This window comes from Phyllostomus discolor, chromosome 1 (genome assembly GCF_004126475.2).
Source record: "Phyllostomus discolor isolate MPI-MPIP mPhyDis1 chromosome 1, mPhyDis1.pri.v3, whole genome shotgun sequence".
Classification (NCBI taxonomy): domain Eukaryota; kingdom Metazoa; phylum Chordata; class Mammalia; order Chiroptera; family Phyllostomidae; genus Phyllostomus; species Phyllostomus discolor.
In genome coordinates this window covers 41,962,837-41,985,653 of record NC_040903.2, presented here as the reverse complement: position 1 = coordinate 41,985,653, position 22,817 = coordinate 41,962,837, and the positions used below count along the sequence as shown (strand labels likewise).

Genomic DNA, 22,817 nt, shown 5'->3' with positions numbered 1-22,817 from the left:
ACAACCCAGGCATGTGCACTGATTGAGAATGAACAAGCAACCTTTCACTTTGCCTGACAGAACCCAACCAAGCCACACTAGTCAAGGCACCTCCTGATTTTTTGTTTTCATAAAAATTTTGTTATCCCAAATCTTAATCCATATATAGTTATGACTCTTGACTAGATCAATTAATTCCATTTCTTATAAAGAATTACCAAAACAGAACTGTTATTTTTTACACCAAAACATACCTGCACCTGTAAATCTACTCCTATATAATTATCTACATAGTCCCAGTGAGAATTTTTATATTAAGCATGCTACCAATGAGTATTCTGAGCAGAATTATTATACATATAAAAAACAATGTATGTTTAAGTCATTTGTTAATGACTGCTGCGGTGAATAGATTTGGTTTCACTGAGGAGGAGCTCTGTATCATAAAAGGGATGCATGGAACCTGAGTCAGAACACTGATTCACCAAACCGTAGTGGTATTTTCTGGGTGGACCTCTCGGGCAACCAATCCCAGTTATGTCTACTGTCTTTTTCTAAGTATGCAACTCAAAGAGTAATTTTTAGTTCTTCCTTTAAACCACAAATGCACAGCTGTCATCAACACTTGTTAAACAAGTTTCCTTTTAATTATCTTCTGCTAGTACACCCAGCCCTTAAAATCCCAGGTATTACTCTGGTTAGTGCATTTACCTGAGAACCACTGATCAGGACAAAGAAGTACAGAAGTTTCCTTTACCTCTATTGACACCAACAGCCCATATATCAGCACATTATGTATAGGTAAGTGGAGATTTGTTTGCCTAAAATTTTGACATAAATAAAACTAACACTATTTCCCCAGTAGGATTCTGACCAAAAGTTGTAGTAAAATAGTTGAGTTTTGGATATTTTAAAATTTTTCCACAGAACTTTTAATCTCCTGCATGCAAAAAAACCCTTTCACATACATTTTTGTTTTAGAATCTGTAGTTTTGTGCCATAGTTTGAGGGGAGCTTCAGAAAGGTGCCATGTAGCTTAACACCCTGTGGGTGAAAAAATAAGAAGGTGTGTCTGTGATAAAGTGGAAAGGAAAAAGCAGAGAGAATTTTTTTCTCTTACAAATCAAGTGTTAAATTGTTACTGGTGGTGATCATGGTCATGAGTCTCTTGCATTTTTTAAACATTTTGGGCTTTCTAAAGGGCTTTCATGAATATTATCTTGAACTTCACAGTGCTATTGCTTCATAGGTGTTTTTTGTAGAATCATATACAAACAAAATCATGTGTTGTTATCTGTAAAATATTCAGAAATTAGAATAACATAATTTTGTGAAGACATGTGTTGCTTATTTTTACAGTATCTAACTAGGTAATTATGATGTAAAGTAGACAGTGATAATGTCACTTTAAAAATTTACTTTTACCTTACAAGGTGTTTTCATGAAAACATATGCAAAATAGCAAAATTAAGTGAACATAATTATAAAATATAAATTCAATGTTCAGATAACTGGGAAATATAAATGTATACCTTATGCAAATATTTCTCTAAAAATATTTATCTCAAGTCAACAGTTGAGTCCTTTAACACACATGCACACAGTAATCATCAAAAAATGTGATTAGAAAGAGCATACTCACTGTGATAAGATATACTAAGAACATTTTTTCTTGAACTAAAGTAAATAATTTATTGCTACATATTCTTTTTATTAAAAATGTTATATTATTCATACCAAGATATACTCAGAGATGTATTAGCCACATCTCTGATCTAGCAGAAAAAAATATACTGATCATATCATATTTAAAAATAGAAAGCCCTGGCTGGCGTAGCTCAGTAGATTGAGCGCGGGCTGGGAACCAAAATGTCCCAGGTTCGATTCCCAGCCAGGATACATTCCTGGGTTGCAGGCCATAACCCCCAGCAACTGCACATTGATGTTTCTCTCTCTTTCTCTCTATCTCCCTCCCTTCCCTCTCTAAATATAAATAAATAAAATATTTTAAAAAAATAGAGAGGAAACAGCATGATTTCTTTGTTTTGCTTTGTTTTGTTTTACCTATAAAGTAGTCATCGTCTTTATGTTGGGTGGATGGTTTTCTCTTTATTTATAGGGCACCTCCCTCTTCTTCTTTGACATTTTGACACTTGTGTGAAGTCCTAATCTGAAAGATTTCAAAAGATTAAGCCATTGTTTTAAAGCACTTGTGGTTACCTAGGAAAGCTCCAAACCCTAATTCAGTGGTTAGCTGCTCAGAGTGAGGTATTAATCTGATTGTCCGGAAGAACTTGAGTAGACTTCGCAACATGGTTGATTCTGCAGGTACATTTAAAGAGACCTTAATCAATCCTGTGGTTGCAGTTGTCTGACTGAATGTTGTACAGCTGAGAGGAAGAAAAGGAACACTAGAAGAAGTCAAGACTTCAAAATCACAGTTTATCAATTTTAATTTTTTTTACAGTTAGTCCTATAGGATAGAATTGGAAAAATCTGAAAAGAAAGCTGTGTTTTAGATACTTGCCAAGGTAAGTGTTCATGGTCAGGAGTTTTTTATGACAAGATATAATTAATACTCTGGATCCTCTTTCAATAATTTCCCTTACATGATTTTTCAGAAGAATTTGTAGTATAGCCTACCAGAAACAGTGGAGAAATAGCTGAGGGATTTTTCTGCCTGGGAAGTCTGTCATTTTCAAAAAGCTACTTAGTCTGTGTCATGGTTCATAAGATTTTAGGTTATGAGTTAAAGATTGTTACAACCCAGAGCTAGTCCTAAGCAGTAATCAAAATGGACAAAGAGGATAGGAAGACAAATTTAAAGTTCTAGAGCATTTTCAATGAAAGACCATTTTAAAATAAGAAAATCATTTTAGTTCTCTTTCTTTTTTTAAGATTTTATTTATTTATTTATTTATTAGAGAGGGGAAGGGAGGGAGAAAGAGAGAGTAACATCAATGTGTGGTTGCTTCTCATGTGGCCCCCACTGGGGACCTGGCCTGCAACCCAGGAATGTGCCCTGACTGGGAATTGAACTTGCAATGCTTTGGTCCACAGCCTACACTCAATCCACTGAGCTATGCCAGCCAGGGCTAATTTTAGTTCTCTTTCAAACCATTGTGTTTGAATGAATTTTAAGACATCTTATTTGTTCATATTTTAATAGGTTTAGGTTTATTTATGTTCTTGTATGAATACAAGTTCTTAAACTGTAGAAGAGAAAAAAATTTCCCAAATCTATATGAAATCCTCTTCTGAGGTAAAGCTTTAAAAATAGAACTAATTAAAATAAGAAATGTACAAATATATGCCCAATTAAAATCCTATTAAGGAAAAGAAAATAGTTCATGGGAGACAGAAAAGTAAAGCAAGGGTGTGGAGTAAGGGTGTAGAGAGCCAAGCAGTGAGTAAAGTGGTTTTGGTGAAGCTGAATGCTTATGAGATGAGGTAAGCTCTTACCCATCAATGAAAGGTAAACAATAGTCTGAATTTAACAGTTAAGAAACATGCAGATCATTTAGTCTTTTGAGAGACATCAAACAATAAGACTGTGAATTCAGAAAGTATATGAAAGATTGAGATAAATTAATTGTAGTTAGAATGGAAACATGTTCTTCATGACATGAGAAATATCAATTTTTCATAATACTTTATATAATGTGCATTATAATATACTAATCTATCTTTACAGTTTTATTTCTTCCTTGTTTTTGGATGACTCCTCAATTGACATCTCTAGCTATGTTAACTATCAGTCTGATATCTCTAGTTGTATAACTGGAAATTTAAATGTCTCTCAAAATCAAGATATAAAATATTTATCATTTTCTCCCCAAGTAAACTCTTTGAGGCCTTATTTACTCTACTTTTTGAGGCAAAAACTTGTGTCCTGTTTAACATATTCCCGTTTTTTACCTATGTAGCTAACTTGTGGATGATACACTCCGGCAGTATGCATCTCGGCTGTGGATGCTCGTCAAAACACCAGAAAAAAACATACACAGAGACAACCAGGTCCTGTGGGGAAATAGGAACAGAAGGGCCACTCTCTTTAGTGGGGAGAGCACCATGGCCACTCTCTCTAGTGGAGAACACGCCGTATCTATTCCCAAGCAGATTTTTATTGAGAATACAGACTTTGTGGATTCACAGTTTGGCAGAAAAGATCAAAAGAAGTAGGTGACTTACAAAGGTGTGGACAGAACCCCCGCTGTGATTCTGGGCAGAGATTGGGGTTTTATCTAACAGGGCTGAAAGGGCAGTTTTGGTTTCCTGTCTGTGTCTTCAAATTCTAATCTAATAACATCCTCCAGCAAACAGATCTCACAGGATCTTGCATATTCTATGTCCCAGGCCCGATCACCCTGGGGGTCCGCTGTTTCTGGTCTGGGCTGCACCACCCCTGCTAATTTCCGCTGGCCTGAGAAGGGCAGGAGACAGAGGCAGTCAGGAGACTTGGATTTCTCACATCTAAGAGCAAAGACTCAGGCTTTGACAAAGCCAAGGGGGCAGGGGTTGATGCCATCACCCCTTCTTATCCACAGCTCCGAGTCTCTTCCCTTAGGGCATTCTCACGTGATCAAGTCTGTCTTAGATTTATTCTCTTTCTTAGAGAATTGTTACTTGTCATTGACTGCCAATCATGCAAAAGGGAAGCCAGGCATTAGAACAGGCAGTGTTCATGCCAGGGAAATAAGTTTTGTCTCATTAGTGGCTTCTGGTCTGGAGGTCTTTCACTCAGCCTAAGTCACGGGGGGTTACAGCTTCCTGAGACCAGGCAGGGTGGTCCCCAACACTAACTAATTACCAAGATCTTATAAATAGTATACTATAAACTTTCCTAAATTCACCACTTTCTTGTCTTGCTATCACCATCTGGACCCCATCGCTACATTCCCATGGATTACAGTAGCCTCCTTACTCATTTGTCCTCCCCTTTCATTTCTATCCCTCCTTTAAACTACCATCATGCAGACTATTTGTAGGTTTTTCTCCTTAAGTGCCACGTGTCCCCATGAGAGTCATTTCTATAGAGCTAATCAAAACTCTTTTGATTAGCACTGAAGGCTTTCCATAATCTGTATTCCTGTGATCAATCTATTCTTCATGATCTAGTTGTCCTTAATACCCCTTGGCTTTACAAATTCACTCCTTCAACAACTATTATCTATAATATGTTAGGCACCACCCTATGCCCTGGATATAAAACAACAAACAATAATGACCTGACCCCAGACAATAACATGGTCACAACTAGAGATAAAACGACTGCCATATGAAAATAAAAACTACTTTCGGTGTAGGCTGGGCCATGTAAGACTTCAGGGAAGAGGAGATGACAGAGTTGAGTACTTAAGTTTGAGTGGAAGCTCACCCAATAGACTTCAGGTGGAAATTCCAGGTAGAAGACCAGAATGTGCAAGGTCATGGAGGTGTGAAAGAGTTGGGTTGTCCATGGAACTCTGAGTAGTTTGAAATGACTGGTACCTAAGTTAGAATCAGATAGAAACACAAATTTAAAAGTGAAATAAGGTGGTGGAGATGTTGGCCTTAGGAGCAATTTATTTATAGAAATATGAGGAAATAGCTGAGTGTGGGCTACAGATAAAGAGAAGTTCATAATAATGATAATGGAGTTGCAAATATTCTCCTCTTCTGATGCCTTCTGTTTCCTCAATGGACAAGGAAGTAAAGTTATCAGCTAAGACTTGATAGAGCAAGTGGTGGGTAGGTCTAAGGAAAAAGAAGTATAAAATAGTTTTCAAAGAAAGTGAAAAAATTCAATAAAAAATTTTTAAAAATCTTTTTCATCTGAAAGCATCAACCCAATTTATTTTTATCTGAAATCCAATACATCATAAACACTTCCCCTGATATTACTTCAAATCTGAAAAATCTGACAATATGTCCTGGCTAGATTAAAATTTTTCAATATTTTGCCATGAAAGGGGCACATGGTGACGTGAGAATTTGAATTACCAGGAGTATGAAAGTGCAAATTACTAGGCCTTTTTAAGAATCTGAATTCGTTAGATCTGAGGTAGGATATGCTAATTTACATATTTAATAAATACTCCCAGGTGTGTCTGATTAAGGTCATTGTCCAATCATGCTAGGAGGAGACCCACTATATAGACAAAATCTCAACACCTTTGTGGGACAACAAAGGTTATTCTTGTTGTTGGCCTCTCTGTTCACTTCAGGATTCTCTAGAGAAACAGGACCAGTAGGGTATCTCTTTCTCTAGATGATAGATAGATAAATCATACTAGATATAATACATATATCTACCTCTATCTATCATCTATCATATCTATCTAATCAATCATTTATCTATCTATCTATCATCTATCATCTGTCTATCCATATTTCTCTCTGGAGATTAAGATTTTATTTTAAGGAAGTGCTTCACACAGTTGTGATGTTGACAATTCTGAAATCCACAGGACAAGCTGGCAGGCTGCAAACTCAGGCAGGATTTCTATATTACACTCCCAAGGCAGAATTTCATCTTTTCCCAGAAATCTTTTAGCTTTTAAGGCCTTCAACTGCTTGGATGAGGTCCAATTATCTCCTTTATTTTTTAGAGTAATCTCCTTTATTTAAAATCAAATGTTTACCCCAGCTACAGAATACCTGCACATCAAAATGTAGGCTAGTGATTGACCAAACAACTTGGCACTATAGCCTAGTCAAGGTTGCCACATAAAATTAACCATCCAACTGTCCAACTTCATCTTTGGCCAACCCATGACTCACAGTTTGCTACAAGAAAATGGAATTGTTGGTCTTTCTTTAGCACTGCATGTTGTTCCTTCCTCCCAGACATGTGTCCATGCCTCTTTGTCTGCAAAGTTCCACACATCCCTATTTCAACTTCGGCAGACAGTTTCTACACATATTTGTTGTATAAATGAAACACAGTGAAAATACCTAACTTATTTACTGTAGGTTGAACATAGAATGCTTATCTATAAAATATCTTTTTGAATTGTATTTTTAAATAAGCTAGTAAGAGAGATGAACATTGCTCTGACCTAATATAGTGCTTGATATTTGTGTGTTCTTTGTATATGAGTGGGGACCCCCCCAGAAAAGGAATTATCTTCTGGAGGGCAGGCCCCTTGAGGTATATGCTTCCCTCACACTATGTGGTTGTTCTAGGAACACATCTGTATCAGTTCAGCAGTTGGCATTGTTGTGAGAGGCTGTGTTCAGCTTCAGTGAAATTTTTTGAAGACTCATTCTCCCATTTTATAGTGGGTGATTCACGAGCACTCCTGCCCACACTGTATTGAGTATTCAGCAGTTTTTAACCAAAAATGGCATGACCCCTATGCCCTACCATCCCTATTCACCTGATCTTGCTCTGTGCATTGTTTTTTGTTTCCCCGGATGAAAAAAGTCCTCAAAGGGAAATGTTTTGCCAATGTGGAAGAGGTGAAACAAAAAACTAACAAAGCACTAAAAGGCATCAAAATCAACAAGTTCAAAAACTGTTTTGAGCAGTGGAAAAAAACTCTAGATAGGTGTATTGCATCAAATGGAGAGCACTTTGAAGGTGACTGAAGTTTAAACATGTAAGAATAAATACACAATGCTTCATAAATAAGTTCCATTTTGTATAACAAGAACATAATAAATAAGATTATTATCATACTTTAAAAAGTTATGATAGGCTTAGGCATAAGGAACTTCTAAGACATTTTCATTCCCTGTTCCTCTTCCCCTGCAACCTGGCAAATTCTTTACTTACATATACTAACTCTGTTGCTGCCCATTGATCATGTGAAGGCACTAGATGCTAAGTATCGATAGATAACTTGGCACCAACCATCAGACCCCCAAGAGCTAATTTCATAGCACAGATCAAGAGAAGTTTGATCATAAATAATAAGAAAAACTTATGGACTTTTGTTCTTTCCTTCCTTCTTTATTCCCTCTCCCCCCTCCCTCTTTCCTTCTCTCTTTTCTCGTTCTTTGCTTTCCTCCCTCCATTTCCTCACTCTCTCTCAAAATGTCTTTTGCTACTATTGTGCCTAAATTGTGGACCTTCTAGACCCGAGCAAAAGGAAAGAGATAAATATTTGCAATGACTGACTTTTTTGGTATATCCCTCACATTTACTTTATTTGCTTACAGACCAGTCACAGTTTCCCGCACGTCTCTGCCACTATGGATGATTGCCCTCATTGTGTTTGGAGTGCTGGCAATCCTGGGAATAACGGTTGGTCTCCTGGTTTATTTTCTGGCAGTAGGTTGGTAAAGAATATATTCTTACTTATTATAGTTTACTGTAAACTTTATTTCCATTTCTACAAAAGAAAAAGACAATTGCAAGAAATGAATTATCTCTATTTAAAATGTTTATTTCTGGGATCCCAGGTAGAAGATTGTATACCAGATAAGTATATGAAGGCATAGATAGTTCATAGGCAGAAAAGTACTCTACCAAGATGGTATTACATAGGTTATTTTATAATTTTATAGTTAAAATAAGTATTTTTTGTGAAGAAAAAGAACCAAAGAATATTGCATTTTGACTAATTTTAATTCTTAATAAAATAATATAAAACTCCTTTTAACATAGATTAAAAGACTTTGAAAACATAAGAATAGTTGTTTTTTTTTAAAACCACGTTTTAACTTTAGATATTACTGTATTTATATACTACCATGAAAGACAAAAAAATCAGCATACTTCTCATTTTTCTTCCATGGTTCCTTGCACTTTATTAGCAATATTATTCTTTTTACATTGTCAATGTTTATAACACTTTCTCCTGGTTAGTTATCATAATTACTATATATTTTTTTAGTTCTAAATATGTATTTACATATATTTAAATTGAGCATATGCTCACCATTAACCTTTTTTTTTATGGCTTTGCCATGATTGGATTTTTTTCCTACAGACCTATATATACTCACAATTTAGAGTTAAATTAGCAGAGATTTTATATTAAAAAATAGCTTTCCCTCCCTTATTTTCCATTTCTCAGAGGCAACCACTTTCAACTCTTTTAAGTTGATTAATAATCTTGTTATATCTTAATTTTTCAGTTATTGGCTTTATTTATTCATTTTATATTATGGAATATGAAGATCCTGTTCTCATTCACATCCTGACTACATAGCAGTCCACTTGGGATTTTCCTTCATTAAGAAGGGGATTACTTTGAGTTATTTGTTGGACTTAATTTCATAATGCCTGCATTTCATATTTCCTTTTTATTATTTTATTCATTCAGTTGTGGTGGAGTGTATACTCTAGGTGCTTTCTGAGAAGTATATATTTTTGACAATTTGCATGTCTGAAAATATCTTAATTCTACTCTTAACCTTAATTAATAGTATAGAATTTTAGGTTGAAAAAATTTGTCCCACTGAAGATAAAGCTCTGTTGTCTTTTTGCTTTCAAAGTTTCTCTGAAGAAGACTGATGACATTTTGATTCTAGAGATTTTGTAGAAAATCTCTTCTCTCTGAACCTCTGCAACCTTACTGGATCTTTTTCTGTGTCCACACTGTTTTGAAATTTCATGATAATGTGACATTGCCTAGAGCTTATTTCCATTCATTATGCTTTCAGTGTAGAAACTCATAGGCTCCAGTTCCTGAAAATTTTCTTAGATTATTTCTTTGATAATTTCCTGTCCTCTTTATTCTCTCTCTCTAGAGATCCTGTAATTTGGATATTAAGCCTCCTAAATATTGACTCTCATTTTTCTTACATTTACCTTTTTATTTTCCCATCCTTAGGTTTTTTTTTAAATCACTTTCTTGGTCACTTTCTTAAGTTTTACAATCCATCTATTAAATTCTTCATTTCTTCTATTATAGATTTAATTGGTAAGGTATCTTCTTTATCTAACTATTCATTTACATAGCATCTTAATCTTATTTCTTAGAAAAATCTTCTCTGAATATGATAATTTGTTTTAATTTTTAGTCTCTTTCATTCAAGATTTTCTCTACTTCTTTCAGCAGTACAGTATACCCTTGAACAACATGAGGGTTAGGGGTGCTGACACCCCATGCAGCCTAAAATCCACATATAACTTTTGATTTCCCCCAAATTTAAGATGTATATTGGTATCCATGGGGATTAGTTCAAAGGATATACAAATCCAAGGATGCTCAAGTCCTTTATATAAAACAGTGAGGATAAATGCATACAGTTTGACCTCTACAAACAGTATAGGTATTTATAGAAAAAAAATCAAGTTTAAGTGGACCCACACAGTTCAAACTCATGTTGTTCAAGGGCCAACTCTACTTCACATTAGATACTTTTCTCAAGTATATGTTTATCTTGTAGTGTTTTTTCATATTTAAGATTGGGGATTAAAGAGATGACTGGAAGCTCTTCATGATATGAGTGTCTGTTGACGATGGCATTTCATATAGACTGTTCTAGCTAGGTTTTGTTGAAAGAACCCAAATTATCAATATATTTAGGTATTTTCTTTTGGATTGGTCAGAATTCCCAGATGGGGAAACAAGCTTCCCTTGTGTTGGGGGGACATATTCTGGGCTGCTGGGTTTCTTTAGTCAAGATGGGATAAAAATCCACCATATAAATTTGAGTATGATGCACTTTGCCCTCAAAGTGTCTCAGTTACCCTCTGGGAAGAGCAGTTGGGGAAGACACTGGCGTCTAGCTGTTTTGATCAATCTTCTTTGTTTTAATCACACTTTCACTACTTCCAAAGCTGCCTGGTGCTATTTAGGGGTTTTTGGTTTAAAATGGAACAAATCTTTACTTCCCCCACGGTAGTGCTTTTTATCCTTCTGCTTCATGTCCAGCTTGTCTTAGTGCTGTGTTCATCCTGTATCATTTGTTCTTAGAACACAGTGTGACCTTTTAAGCTACAGATTCAAATTTATTTGTTTAGTTCTTTTTCAGGAATATCAGTTATGCATTCTTATGTCTCCATTGCCTCCAATGTTGTTCATTCTTTCAATAATAATTTTATATCGTCTTCCCTTTCCATTTCATCTTGTTTGTTTTGATCAAATTTGTCCTCCATGCCTCAATATTTTTAATTTATGTCAGTTGCTTCCATTATGGCTTTTATCTATAATAATCTTTTCCCTCTTCCATGTCTTTACCGAACTTTCCAGATTTTCTTTTACATTAAATTTTTGTATATTATAGCTCTTTAATCTACAATATCTTTAAGACAATAAGAAATAGTAGTTAAAACTCTTCCTCTGGTCCCTTGATAATTGTACAACTTTTCTACTGGATCCTTTGCAATTATTATTTACTCTTCCTGATTTGAGCAAGACTGTTCTCATTGGATTACTGTGGGAAGTAAGTCTAGCGGTGGCTCATAAGATAAGGGAGTTTGCAGCTTATATTTTGTTTTGTCTTCTCAAACATTCTCTTATCCAATCTGTTATTTTCTTTAACGCTAGGGCACATTTACCTTCAGTTATGAACACTTAAGATGCAGGGTGGCCCTTAGGATAGCTCTTTAATTTATACCCTCTGAATTATGTCTCCCTGACTTCTTCCCTTCTCCACCCCAGCTTAGCACCAACAGGTTGCCTCAGCTGGGAGATTAGATTATGCATAATAAAAATGGTACAGTAGCATGGTTACACATTTTTATCTCACTGCTGTCATTCTGCAGTGTTGAAATAGGTCTCTACAGAAATATTCTGCATCTTTTTCTAGAACCTGAAGTCTTATTACTTTATTCATAGAATCATTGAGAATTTTAAGAAAAATCTTTAATCAACTCAATTTATGAGGAGATAAATCTGTGCTCTATATTATTTCTCACTTTAATATGTATTTCCCAGTTTTTGACATGTTTGCTTCATATTTTTTGGTTTGGAATTGTGGCTGTTTTTTTTCAGCCTTGGAATTGAACCCTCCAGCCTTGTCTTTTTTTCCCCCCAGGGGTTAGAAGCAGGAGAATGTAGAAGTGCTTATATTCTGACAGCTTTATATAAATGTTCTCATAATTCATGCCTAAATTCTTACATTGAATAGAGAACTCAGTATAAACTAACCAAAAATTTTTTAAAAATCATGTGTTTGTGTAAGTTTTCTTTACAGAAATAAGTTAAAAGTAATCAAATTATGGAAAAGTTATAAAACAAGTTCCTATTTTCTGCCCCTTGTCCATCTTTCTCAATTTATATTGGTATTTAAACCAACTATGTAGATGAGAATGTTAATCATAAGGTGCAAGTGAGACTTATCCATATCTCATCTTTAAGAGGTTATTTTCATCTCACCAAATGCCAACAGGACACAATAGTGGTGTATGCACAGTGGCCTCAGCACAGTGAGTGATCTCAGGATTGCTACATAGAATTAATAATATGATACTGAAGAGTTGATTTCCTTGTTCCAGAGTATGGTTTTTAGTATTAAATGTCTTAGACATTATATATTTAGTTTATCCACAGTATCTGTGGAAAAATGCTCCATGCAGTTGAAGTAAAAATTGTTTGAATCTTGCTAATTAATTTTTTATTGAGAAATATTAATAGTTTCCTTATTGCTGTAATAGAATTATTTAGGAGTTTAGTTAAAGAACTGAAGTATTCATTGTGAAAAGTAAATTATGAAAAATAAAGTTGGGTACTTTCAAGGTCTTTTTTAACTACTTTATGGTAAAACATAATAAACTACAACTACAAAGCTTGGTCTCCACAGTAGGAGATTGATGAGTTACAGACAAGCTAACTACAATTAATAATTTTAATTCACAAATCAGAGTTCCAGCCAAGATGGAGGCATATGTAGATACTCCTCATTTCCTCACACAACCAATAAAAGGGTACAACCAATTTAAAAACAAAAACAACCAGAACTGCCAGAAAAGTGAACTGAATGGAAATCTGACAACCAAGGAGTGAAAGAAGGAACATTCTTCCAGATGGTAGGAGGGGCAGAGATGGGCAGTGGGCATGAAGAGTAAATTGAGGCAGGGTGGCTGCTAGCAGACCAAGCAGCCAAGGCTGATGCTGTAGCAGCTAATGGACTGGTCCCACGTTTGACTGTGGATAAGCCAGGAGGAACAACTGGGGAGTGAGAAAGAACATGCAACCCAGGGTTCCAGCATGAGCAAGATAAGGCCTCAGAACTTCTATAAAAATCTGTGGGGGTTGTGGTGGTGGCAGAAACTGCCAGTCTCTTGAAAGTGGGCCAAGACCCAAGCAAATGGCATTGTTCCTTCTTTGGCCCCTCCCCAACATAGAGCACTAAAATGTGAGTTGCTCCACACTGGTGAATACCTAAGGCTCTGCCCCTTACAACATAACAGTACTTTGAGACAAAAAAAAAAATGGCCCAAATGAAATAACAGAAAAAAATTCCAGAAAAAGAACTAAGCAACAAGTAGATAGCCAACCTATCAGATGCAGAGTTCAAAACACTGGTAAGCAGGATGCTCACAGAAATGATTGAGTAGAGCCACAATATAAAAGAAGTAAAGACTATACAAAGCAAACTAAAGAAGCATATACATGAAACCAACAGTGAAGGAAAGGAAACCAGAACTCAAATAAATGATTTGGAGCAAAAGGAGGAAATAAACATTCATCTTAGACAGAATGCAGAAACAAGAATTCAAAACAATGAAGAGAGGCTTAGGAACCTTTGGAAAAACTTTAAACATTCCAACATCTGAATCACAGGGGTGCCAGAAGGAGAACAGGAAGAGCAAAAAATTGAAAACTTATTTGAAAAAAATAATGAAAGAAAACTTCCCCAATCTGGTGAAGGAAATAGATGTATAAGTCCAGAAAGCTCAGAGAACCCCCAAAAAGTTGGACCCAAAAGGTAAATACCAAGACACATTATAATTAAATTACCCAAGATTAAAGATAAGAAGAGTATCTTAAAAACAGTAAGAAAAAAGGAGACAGTTACCTACAAGGGAGTGCCCATAAAACTATCAACTGATTTCTCAAAACAAACAAACAAACAAAACAAAAAACAAAAAAACAAAGAAAACCTTACAGGCAAGAAAGGGCTGGCAAAAAGTATTCCAAGTCATGAAAGGCTGGGACCAACATCCAAGATTGCTCTATCCAGCAAAGCTATCATTTGGAATGGAAGGGCAGATAGAGTGATTCTCAGATATGGTCAAGTTAAAGGAGTTCACTATCACCAAGCCCTTATTATATGAAATGTTAAAGGGACTTATCTAAGAATAAGGAGATCAAAACTATGAACAGTAAAATAACAACAATATCACAACTACCAACAACTGAACCTACAAAAACAAAAACAAATAAGCAAACAAGCAGAACAGTGAAAGAATCCCAGAAATGGAGATCACATGGAGGGTTATCACTGAGGAGGGTAAGTGGGAAGAATGGGGGACAAGGTACAGGGAATATGAGGCATAAATGGTAAATACAAAATAGGGGGAGGTTAAGAATAGTGTAGGAAATGGAGAAGCCAAAGAACGTATATGTATGACCCATGGACAAGAACTAAGGGAGTGAGAAATGCTGGAGGGAAAGCGGGTACTGGGCAGAGGGAGATTAAAGGGAGAAAAGAAAGAATGGGACAAGTATAATAGCATAATCAATAAAATATGATAAAAAATAAAAAATAAAAAAGCAAAAAGGGTTTATTTACAAATTATTTATAACCAATCCATTTTTGGCATTTTGTTTAGAACTCTCTGGCACTTTTTACCATCATCTTCCTCACTATGAAATATTTTCACTACATTTAAAATGACAAATCATATTTTAAGTAAGGTATCTTCCTTCTCTGAATTCATGTAGAACTAATAGTTGAAAAATTAACTTAATGCTTTATATCCTTATTAGTACCTCATTAGTAATGATTTAATCCATATTGAGACTCTCCCACAAGATGGTTTTGAAAGGCAATGATCATATTGCAAATTAATGTTAACATTTATTTAAGGCTTATTATATGTTAGGCACTGTCATGCTATATCTAGCACATTCCTAGATGCTTAATATTTATCACATAAGAGGTATGATATATCATACACCAAAGAGCTTTGTATCTATACAATTTAGGAAGGAGATGTAATGGATTATATGTGGGCTTTGGACTCAGACAAATCAAGTTTTGATTCTTGACTCTTCTTAGTAGCCATATGATATTGGATAAGTTCCTGAATATCTCTAAGATTATATTTCTCTGAAAAGTGGGCACACTTCACATGGTTCTTATAAAGTACCTTAAAATAGTAAATAATAAATGGTAACTCTTTTTATTCAATATGACAATTGGTTATTCTAGTCAGAAATCTTATTTATATTATTAGGTCCTAACTATCTCAATCAAGATGTGACAACCCTTTCTGACCTTCATCTGATATATATCTACTTCATTTGTGGTTTTATAAATAGTTTCCACAATGCCCAGTTTATCTAATCAGCCATGCCAGAAAGATTCACAGCATTTATCAATACCTAATATGAGCACATATTAGGTATGAGCACAATACCTAATATGAATACTTACTAGGTGGTATTACTGTATAATCTATATCTGTATTGGAAATTCATTTCCCTTAAATAATTCTTAGATCATTTCTTTACCTCACAGAAAACATGGTTTATTACTACCAAGGTAGATTTACAGTGTTGGATATCCCACATAATGAAAATTATGCAAGAGAGACATCACCAGAAAATAACTATCTTAGTAAAATTCTCGAGACTAAGGTAAATTAGTATTTTTCTATGTTTACTTGATTGTTGATTCTCTGAAATATATATATACTATTGGAATTTGATGCTTGACTCTGTGTTTTCTTTGACAGATGGCTGATGCATTTCAGAGTTCTAGCATTTACAGACAATATATCAATTCTCAAGTCATTACACTGGAGTAAGTAATTAATAATAACAGAAAAGAGATCACCCCATTATAGCTACTATTAGGCTTAAAATTCTCCTATAAAAAAGAGTCTATTGATGTTACAGTAATTAGCCAGTGAGTTACTAATATTTAGCATTATTCTAAGCTAGATGTCAGATTTATTTTTCAGTAAAGATTGGGCACTATAGCTGAGTTCATTAGATCTATTGAGAATGTATCAATCCTTAAATTACAGGTAAGGTATCCCTCTGATTTCTCAAATTTTTTATGTTCAGAAAACATTAGGTGGTCCCTTAGACCAGTGTTTGATGCTCTGACATTTTTGTTTAGCATTAACATAAATACAGACCTTATTTTCTCCCATCTTTCTCCTTGCAAGTTAGCTAAGCACCTTACAGAATAATCCTAGAGTTTGTATAGGGTAGAAAAGAGCATATCGATAGCACAAAGGCAATACTTCTAGTCACCATAACAATATGTAAAATCCTTAGGCTGTGTTCTTTGCATATGGGTTTGAAGTAGTATCAGGTAACAGAGGGAATCTAGAGTAGTCATTAGTCAACCTGAGCCCAGGCTTTACCACTTAGTAGCTCTAGAGCCTTAGAAAAGTTACTATATCACTTTGAGTCATGTCTCCTATCTGTGAAATATTGATGATAACACCTACACTACTTCACTCATGAAACTGTACTTAGGATCCAAGAAGATAATATGCATGGAACAATTTGCAAATACCTACATTTCAAATGAAGGGAATTGTTGCTTTTACCTTCATCAGTTCCACCAGACTATGTCCTCATTTCCCCTGCTCCTGGAAGTCACGGGACTGCTGAAATTGCAGAATAAGTCAAAATTTCAACTAGCATTAACATTGGGGGGTAAAATTTCATATTGGAAAGAAATGGGAGACTAAAATTAAAGGGCCCTTGTACCTCTCAGACAAAACTGCAACCACCAGAAACCTTCCTCTTTGTTTCTTATGCATGTAACTTCAGGTATCTATAGGAAGTGATGGAGAAGCAGTTTCTCATTTGGGCACACCCTGTTATAATCATCTAACTTGAATGAGCTGTGGGCTTCAAGCAGTCTCAGGGCTGTCTGACAATTCCTACATGCCCATTGATCAGCCTCTGGGACTGCCCCCCCTTTGCCTAGTTTCATACAAATCGGACCTGAGCACCACAGTTAATCTCCCTCAAGCATAAGTTAACTCAGGTTCTCTTCATTGATACTCTTTGGCTAGCCCTCCTCCATCTAAGTCCAATCTTCTAGACACTGTTGTCACTGGTTGACTGGGCATAGGGAGACAGAGGAAAGAGTAAAAAGAGCCTGGGCTATGGAGTCAATCCTACTGAATCTGTATCCTAGTTTAGTGGCTATGTAACCTTGAACACAAGCTTGAACCTCATTTTTTCCTTGTCTGTAAAGATAATGACACCTGTGCTGCAGGGTTGTTGTGAATACTAAGTGTGATAATGAATGTGATAACCAAGTGTTTAGAATGCAGCAGATGACCAATAAATGTGAATTAATGTTATTGTAGTCTAGTTATTCTAGAATACTAGTCCTCCTTGTCTCTGTCTGATGAAATTTCTGCTTGAGGATGAAGCAGCAATAAAAATACTTAAGGGCCAGTATGTATGTCACCTGTTTTATGAAAATTTCTCTGATCCTTCAAGTAAAAAATGACTTATCCTTTTTCTCAGTATCAGCAGATAAAATAAATATCTTACCACACTTGCCTCATTTATTATAGTAATTTTATACATCCTTTATCACCCTTGGAAATCTGGACATTTTTAGAGGATAGGAAACATGTCTTAGTCACCTTCGCATCATCTAGCACCTAGCCCAGTTGTTCGTCTACAGCAATTGTTTGATAAATGATGGATGGATGTTTGAATAAATAATCCCAGTTCCCCTACCATGCCCCTCAGGCCTTTTCTATTTTTCAGATTTGTAGAACTACTTATCCTCTAAACTGAATAATACAGCTGCGTGCATACTGTCACCAACTAAATGTGATTAAAATGAAGGTATTGCACAAATCCATAAAAAAGTAGAAGAAATCAGGATATGAAAGATCAGGAAATAAGGAAGGAAATGCAACTTTTCAGCAACATATGACACCTTTATGTCATTTCCAGTCCTGATAACAACAGCGTGATAGCACATATATGGCTGATATTCAAGTCTCCCAGATCAATGAAGGAAAACACGAGAAGAAGAATTGAAACCATCTTACATCAGGCACTGAATAACCACTCAGGATCCTTGAACATAGATCCTAATTCTCTTAGCCTGACAGGTAAGCTTATATATTAGATGACAGCAGTGCCACTTTAATCTTTTTATCCCTTACACATATCACAAGCTCTGGAAACGAAACTGATCCTCAGTATTTAAACAAAAATGAATGTCATTGTTTTACATCAGAGCAATAATTTGTATTCATTATTAAAACACATTCAAATAATAGTGCTACATCTTAAAACTGGTTCTGGTGGGAAAAAGCTGCTTCTCATTTCAAAATGCATAGTAAGACTTTGAACAGTTCCTGTAAGTAATGATGTTTCTTGCTATTCTTTTCATGATCTCCTATAACTTTCAAAAACAGCACAGGATCTGCTATTATGACAGGTCAATTTTTAAGTTACTTTTCTATACTAACAGGAATTATTTTCACTTGTGGGAACTTCTTGTTCTTTCAAAGGAAGTTACTGGCAATTTTCCACTCTAGATGATGTAGAATACAATTCCATTTAGGTAACAATAAGCCTCTCACCTGGAACTATGAAGATGATATTTCCATACTACATTCACATACAGTAAAGGAGCAATTTGAATAAACCAATGTTCTCTCCTTTCTAGCGACATTTTATCCTGAGATTCCAAATTATTTCCAGACCTTCCTACTTTGTTGGACCTACCATCTTGCTCCATTGGTCCCAGGGCTAGTAGAGTAATGCTAGGTATTAAATTTACCATGTCATTTTTGTTCTATTTCAGAAATCAGTAAGACCACTGCTGAAAAAATTATCAACAACCGTAAGTTCAGATAATTTTTAATTAATATATGAGACAATCCGAAACATAAGTCCAGATATGTTCCTCTTGGTTAGGCACAGTTCTAAGTGCTTTATACACAACTTACTTAATCTTCTCAACCATTCTAAAATAGGTATTGTTATCATCCGATTTTAGAGATGGTGAAACTGAAGCACATAGGAGTGACATAATTTGCCTAAGTTCAACCAGCTTGTAAAAGGTGGGAGCAGAATTCAAGCCAGAGAGTATGGTTGCACAAGCCATGGACTTCACCATGACTTTATATGCCTCCTATAGCTTTTACATTCTTCAAGGGCTGAGGTGACTTGGAGGTCCTAGGATGGGTATGGAGGTGACTCGGGGGCTGCTAATGATTCCTGTGCAGATTACCCTGTCTCTATAAGTGTGAGATATTGTCAGACAGAACCATACAAGAATACTCACTTCACTCTGTGCTTTGTGATCAAACAAACATTATCTTTCCATTTTCAATGGAACCAAACTCACTTCCTCTGACAGGCTGTGGGAGAAGAGCAAGGATGTCAGCTACACATGATAGAGTCAGGGGAGGTTCCAATGCTCGGGAAGGAGAATGGCCCTGGCAAGCAAGTCTCAAAATCAATGGCCGACACTACTGTGGGGCATCTTTGATTGGTAAAAGACACTTGGTGACTGCAGCTCACTGCTTTCAAAAGTAAGTTCATCATGTTCCCAAAGGCTAGGGAGACCAAAAGTTCCAGAACAGTTCCAGTTGATACCTGTTATCCCAGTTTAATGATCAGTAACACTCCCTTTCATTATCAAAAGTATCCTAGAAGGTTTGGAAGACAAATTGTATGGTAAGCCAATCTCAGGCTTTCCTTAGGTTCCCAGTAAGTAAGAATGGGAAGTCATTCATTTGTAATACAACATATTTATCTCACATAATTCTTATCTCACATGACATTACACTCCAGACATCCCAAATTACTTGTAGTTGCTAAGACATGTTATTCTGTTTCATACCTCCCTCCCCCTCTGCACATACTTGTCCCCCTCTCATCTTATAGGCAAATGGTACTAAGCTCTATAGTTTCTTCCAAAATAATACTCCCTAAGAAGTCTTCCATTTCATAGAGCATGCAGATTTAAATCCTCCTGTTTGTGGTCCCTCTAATTATATACACAACCATTTAAGCAAATATAACTGGCCATGTTTTTGCCATCTTTCATTAGACTTAAATTTTTTGAAGGCATGGGTTATTTATTTTTTCTTTCTATATCCTCTTGTCTTACGTAGTGTATAGTGTAGAGACTCAAACAAGGTTTTAAAACTAATTTCCAAATCAGAGTGTATCACTGCTATTGTATTATGAAGCAAGGAAAACTTAATGTCATGAAAAGAGTATAATAGGTGCAGGCTATATTTTTATTATTTTGAAATAATACAAAATACATGATTTTTGTTTCTTTAGGACACCTAATCCAAAAAACTATACTGTCAGCTTTGGCACCCTAGTAACTCCACCATATATGCAACATTATGTTCAACAAATCATTATTCATGAAAACTACGTCCCGGGTGAACATCACGATGATATTGCAGTTGTACTGCTCACTGAAGAAGTTCCATTTCAGAACGATGTGCATCGAGTTTGTCTTCCTGAAGCCACACAGATTTTTCTACCAGGTGAAGGAGTTGTTGTTACAGGATGGGGAGCACTTTTTTATAATGGTAAGTCCAGTGAACACTTAACACAGTGTATGAGGTACAAAAGCAACAAGAAAAATTAGTGATCAAGGTACAGAGTTAAAGGCATTATTTACTTCCAGATGCCAGTACTACCAGGTACTCTCTCAGGAAATGCTGCATATGGAGTTATGATTTTGTAAATTGCCTTGGCTTAGAACATCCCAAGAAAATCAATTTGTTTGTGAAAACTCTCTAAACCGGAGAACCTAATTGAGACAGTTCTTGTCTGAAGATGTAAAAAAAGAGACAAGGTTATAGGAAGGCAGCATTAGGAAGATGTTCCAAATTATTCTCTGAATATTGCTTTTTCATTTGTTTGGCTGTGGGAGCTAAGTGGGCTTTTTCAGCCTAAGAATAGGCCAGAGTCAAACATAGATCTTATATATAAAGAACAAAACAAATTTTCCACCTTGCTCTGTTCCAGAGCGCCTCTTTTGCTGAGAATATTTACTTCCTTTAGGTGACTACCCATTGTTACTTCAGAAAGCACCTGTGAAGATTATTGATACAAACACCTGTAACTCTAGGGAAGCATATAATGGTATGGTACAGGACACGATGCTATGTGCTGGGTACATGGAAGGAAATATTGATGCTTGCCAGGTAAGTCTGGACATTATTCACATTGACTACACAATAATTAGCAACTGCTTTTATTTTATGAAAATAAATACCAACATGGGGATAATTCTATGCTTCAGTGAATTTGAACTTTGATAATCCATTTAAACTTCCTCAGCTTTGGCACTAATGCAATTCTTCCCTACATGCAACATGTGTTTATAAGTATTCAAAAATCACTTATTTTGGGCATACTCTGAATCAAGCACAGACTGAAGTCCTTTACAGATATTATTCCATTTAATCCTCATCATAGCTTTGTGACGTAGCTACTATCATTATATCATTTTATAAATAAGGAGACCGAGGCAGTAGAAGGCAAAGTAATTTGCACAAGGTCACACAGCTATTAAGTGAGAAAGCTGGCATCCAAAGCAAGGTAATCTAGAATCATAGTCTGTAGTCTTAATCACATTTCAATAAAGAATCAGTGTCAGAAAGATTTAAATTATTTCAAGCCCATTTCTCTTGCATTTTTAGCCTCCTCATGGCTAGGAGTCTGGTTACCTTTCTCATATATGAAGACTTATACTCCAAGTATACATCTGCCAAGGCTTTCTCATAAAGCTAGAACTAATAACTTCAAGGTGAATTCCAAAGAGCCCCAGAGAATATATTTTGGCCAATCACAGTTATATTCTGGCCAATCACAGTTATAATTACTGATGAAACAAGAATTTATACCATGTAACGTCATATGGTCTCTATCAAGCATGAATCACAAACATCAGCTGGGCTTTTCATTTAGGGCAAGTAAAGTCTCAGGGAGTAAATTCTCACAATGGTAAATATTTTTTGTTTTATTTAGGGTGACTCTGGAGGACCATTGGTTTACCCCAATTCTCGCAATATTTGGTACCTTGTTGGAATAGTGAGCTGGGGAGAAGAATGCGGCAAGATCAACAAGCCTGGTGTCTACATGCGGGTGACCGCCTACCGCAACTGGATTGCCTCCAAGACTGGTATCTAAGAGAAAAGCATCTTGTCAAAACTATCTTAGGTCGTTTTTACCCATTACTTCTAAGCCTTATGTAACATGCATTTTAAATTAGTGTATATAGTGGTTGTTTAGAAAAAAGTGTAAAAATCAATGAGTTCAAAACCTGTTTTGAGCAGTGGAAAAATATCTCAATAGGTGTATTGCATCAAATGGAGAGTACTTTGAGGGTCATTGAAGTTTAAATATGTAAGAATAAATACACATATTTTATAAATAATTCTTTTTTCTTTGGGTTTCCCCTCATGTTATCCCAGTTAATCCTTATGCTCTATGAAGTATACCATGGTTATCCTAAGGTTACAGTTGAAGAAACCAAGACACAGAGATTTTAACAACCTTGGCCATGAGAAAATTAGTGTTATGTGTATTGTCTTGGAAAATCTCTTTATTTTCTTATTAATTTCAAAAGGCTCTTTTGAATAAAAGCAATTTTATATTTCCTTAAAAGCAATATCTGAAATTAACATATAATATGATAATCCAACTTCCTTATTTTAGTAAAGAACACAGCTACATGTTAATTATTACTTAGAAGGATGGAAGAGAAACTTAGTTACCCAGATGATCTAATTTTGACTGGGACCAAGGCCCATG

General features: G+C 35.6%; 1 protein-coding gene across 2 annotated transcripts; it reads left to right on the top strand.

Annotated features, from left to right (window-relative positions):
* The first annotated feature begins 587 nt into the window (after positions 1-587).
* Positions 588-22,286, top strand: LOC114491859 (transmembrane protease serine 11B-like protein). 2 transcript variants are annotated; one of them, XM_036021322.1, is made up of 10 exons: positions 588-780; positions 8,125-8,240; positions 15,547-15,665; positions 15,764-15,831; positions 17,970-18,130; positions 18,832-18,870; positions 19,390-19,564; positions 20,325-20,584; positions 21,063-21,205; positions 22,032-22,286. In XM_036021322.1, exons 1-10 carry the CDS (start codon positions 773-775, stop codon positions 22,191-22,193), a joined length of 1,251 nt encoding a protein of 416 aa, XP_035877215.1. In that variant the 5' UTR covers positions 588-772; the 3' UTR covers positions 22,194-22,286. The 2 variants fall into 2 exon arrangements, with proteins under 2 accessions (XP_035877215.1, XP_035877222.1); XM_036021329.1 differs by lacking the exon at positions 8,125-8,240.
* The last annotated feature ends 531 nt before the right edge of the window (positions 22,287-22,817 follow it).

Coding starts and splice junctions, on each gene's coding strand:
- LOC114491859 (XM_036021322.1), top strand. Junction 19,565..20,324: donor GCAGCTCACTGCTTTCAAAA/GTAAGTTCATCA, acceptor TTGTTTCTTTAG/GACACCTAATCCAAAAAACT. Junction 20,585..21,062: donor GGGAGCACTTTTTTATAATG/GTAAGTCCAGTG, acceptor TACTTCCTTTAG/GTGACTACCCATTGTTACTT.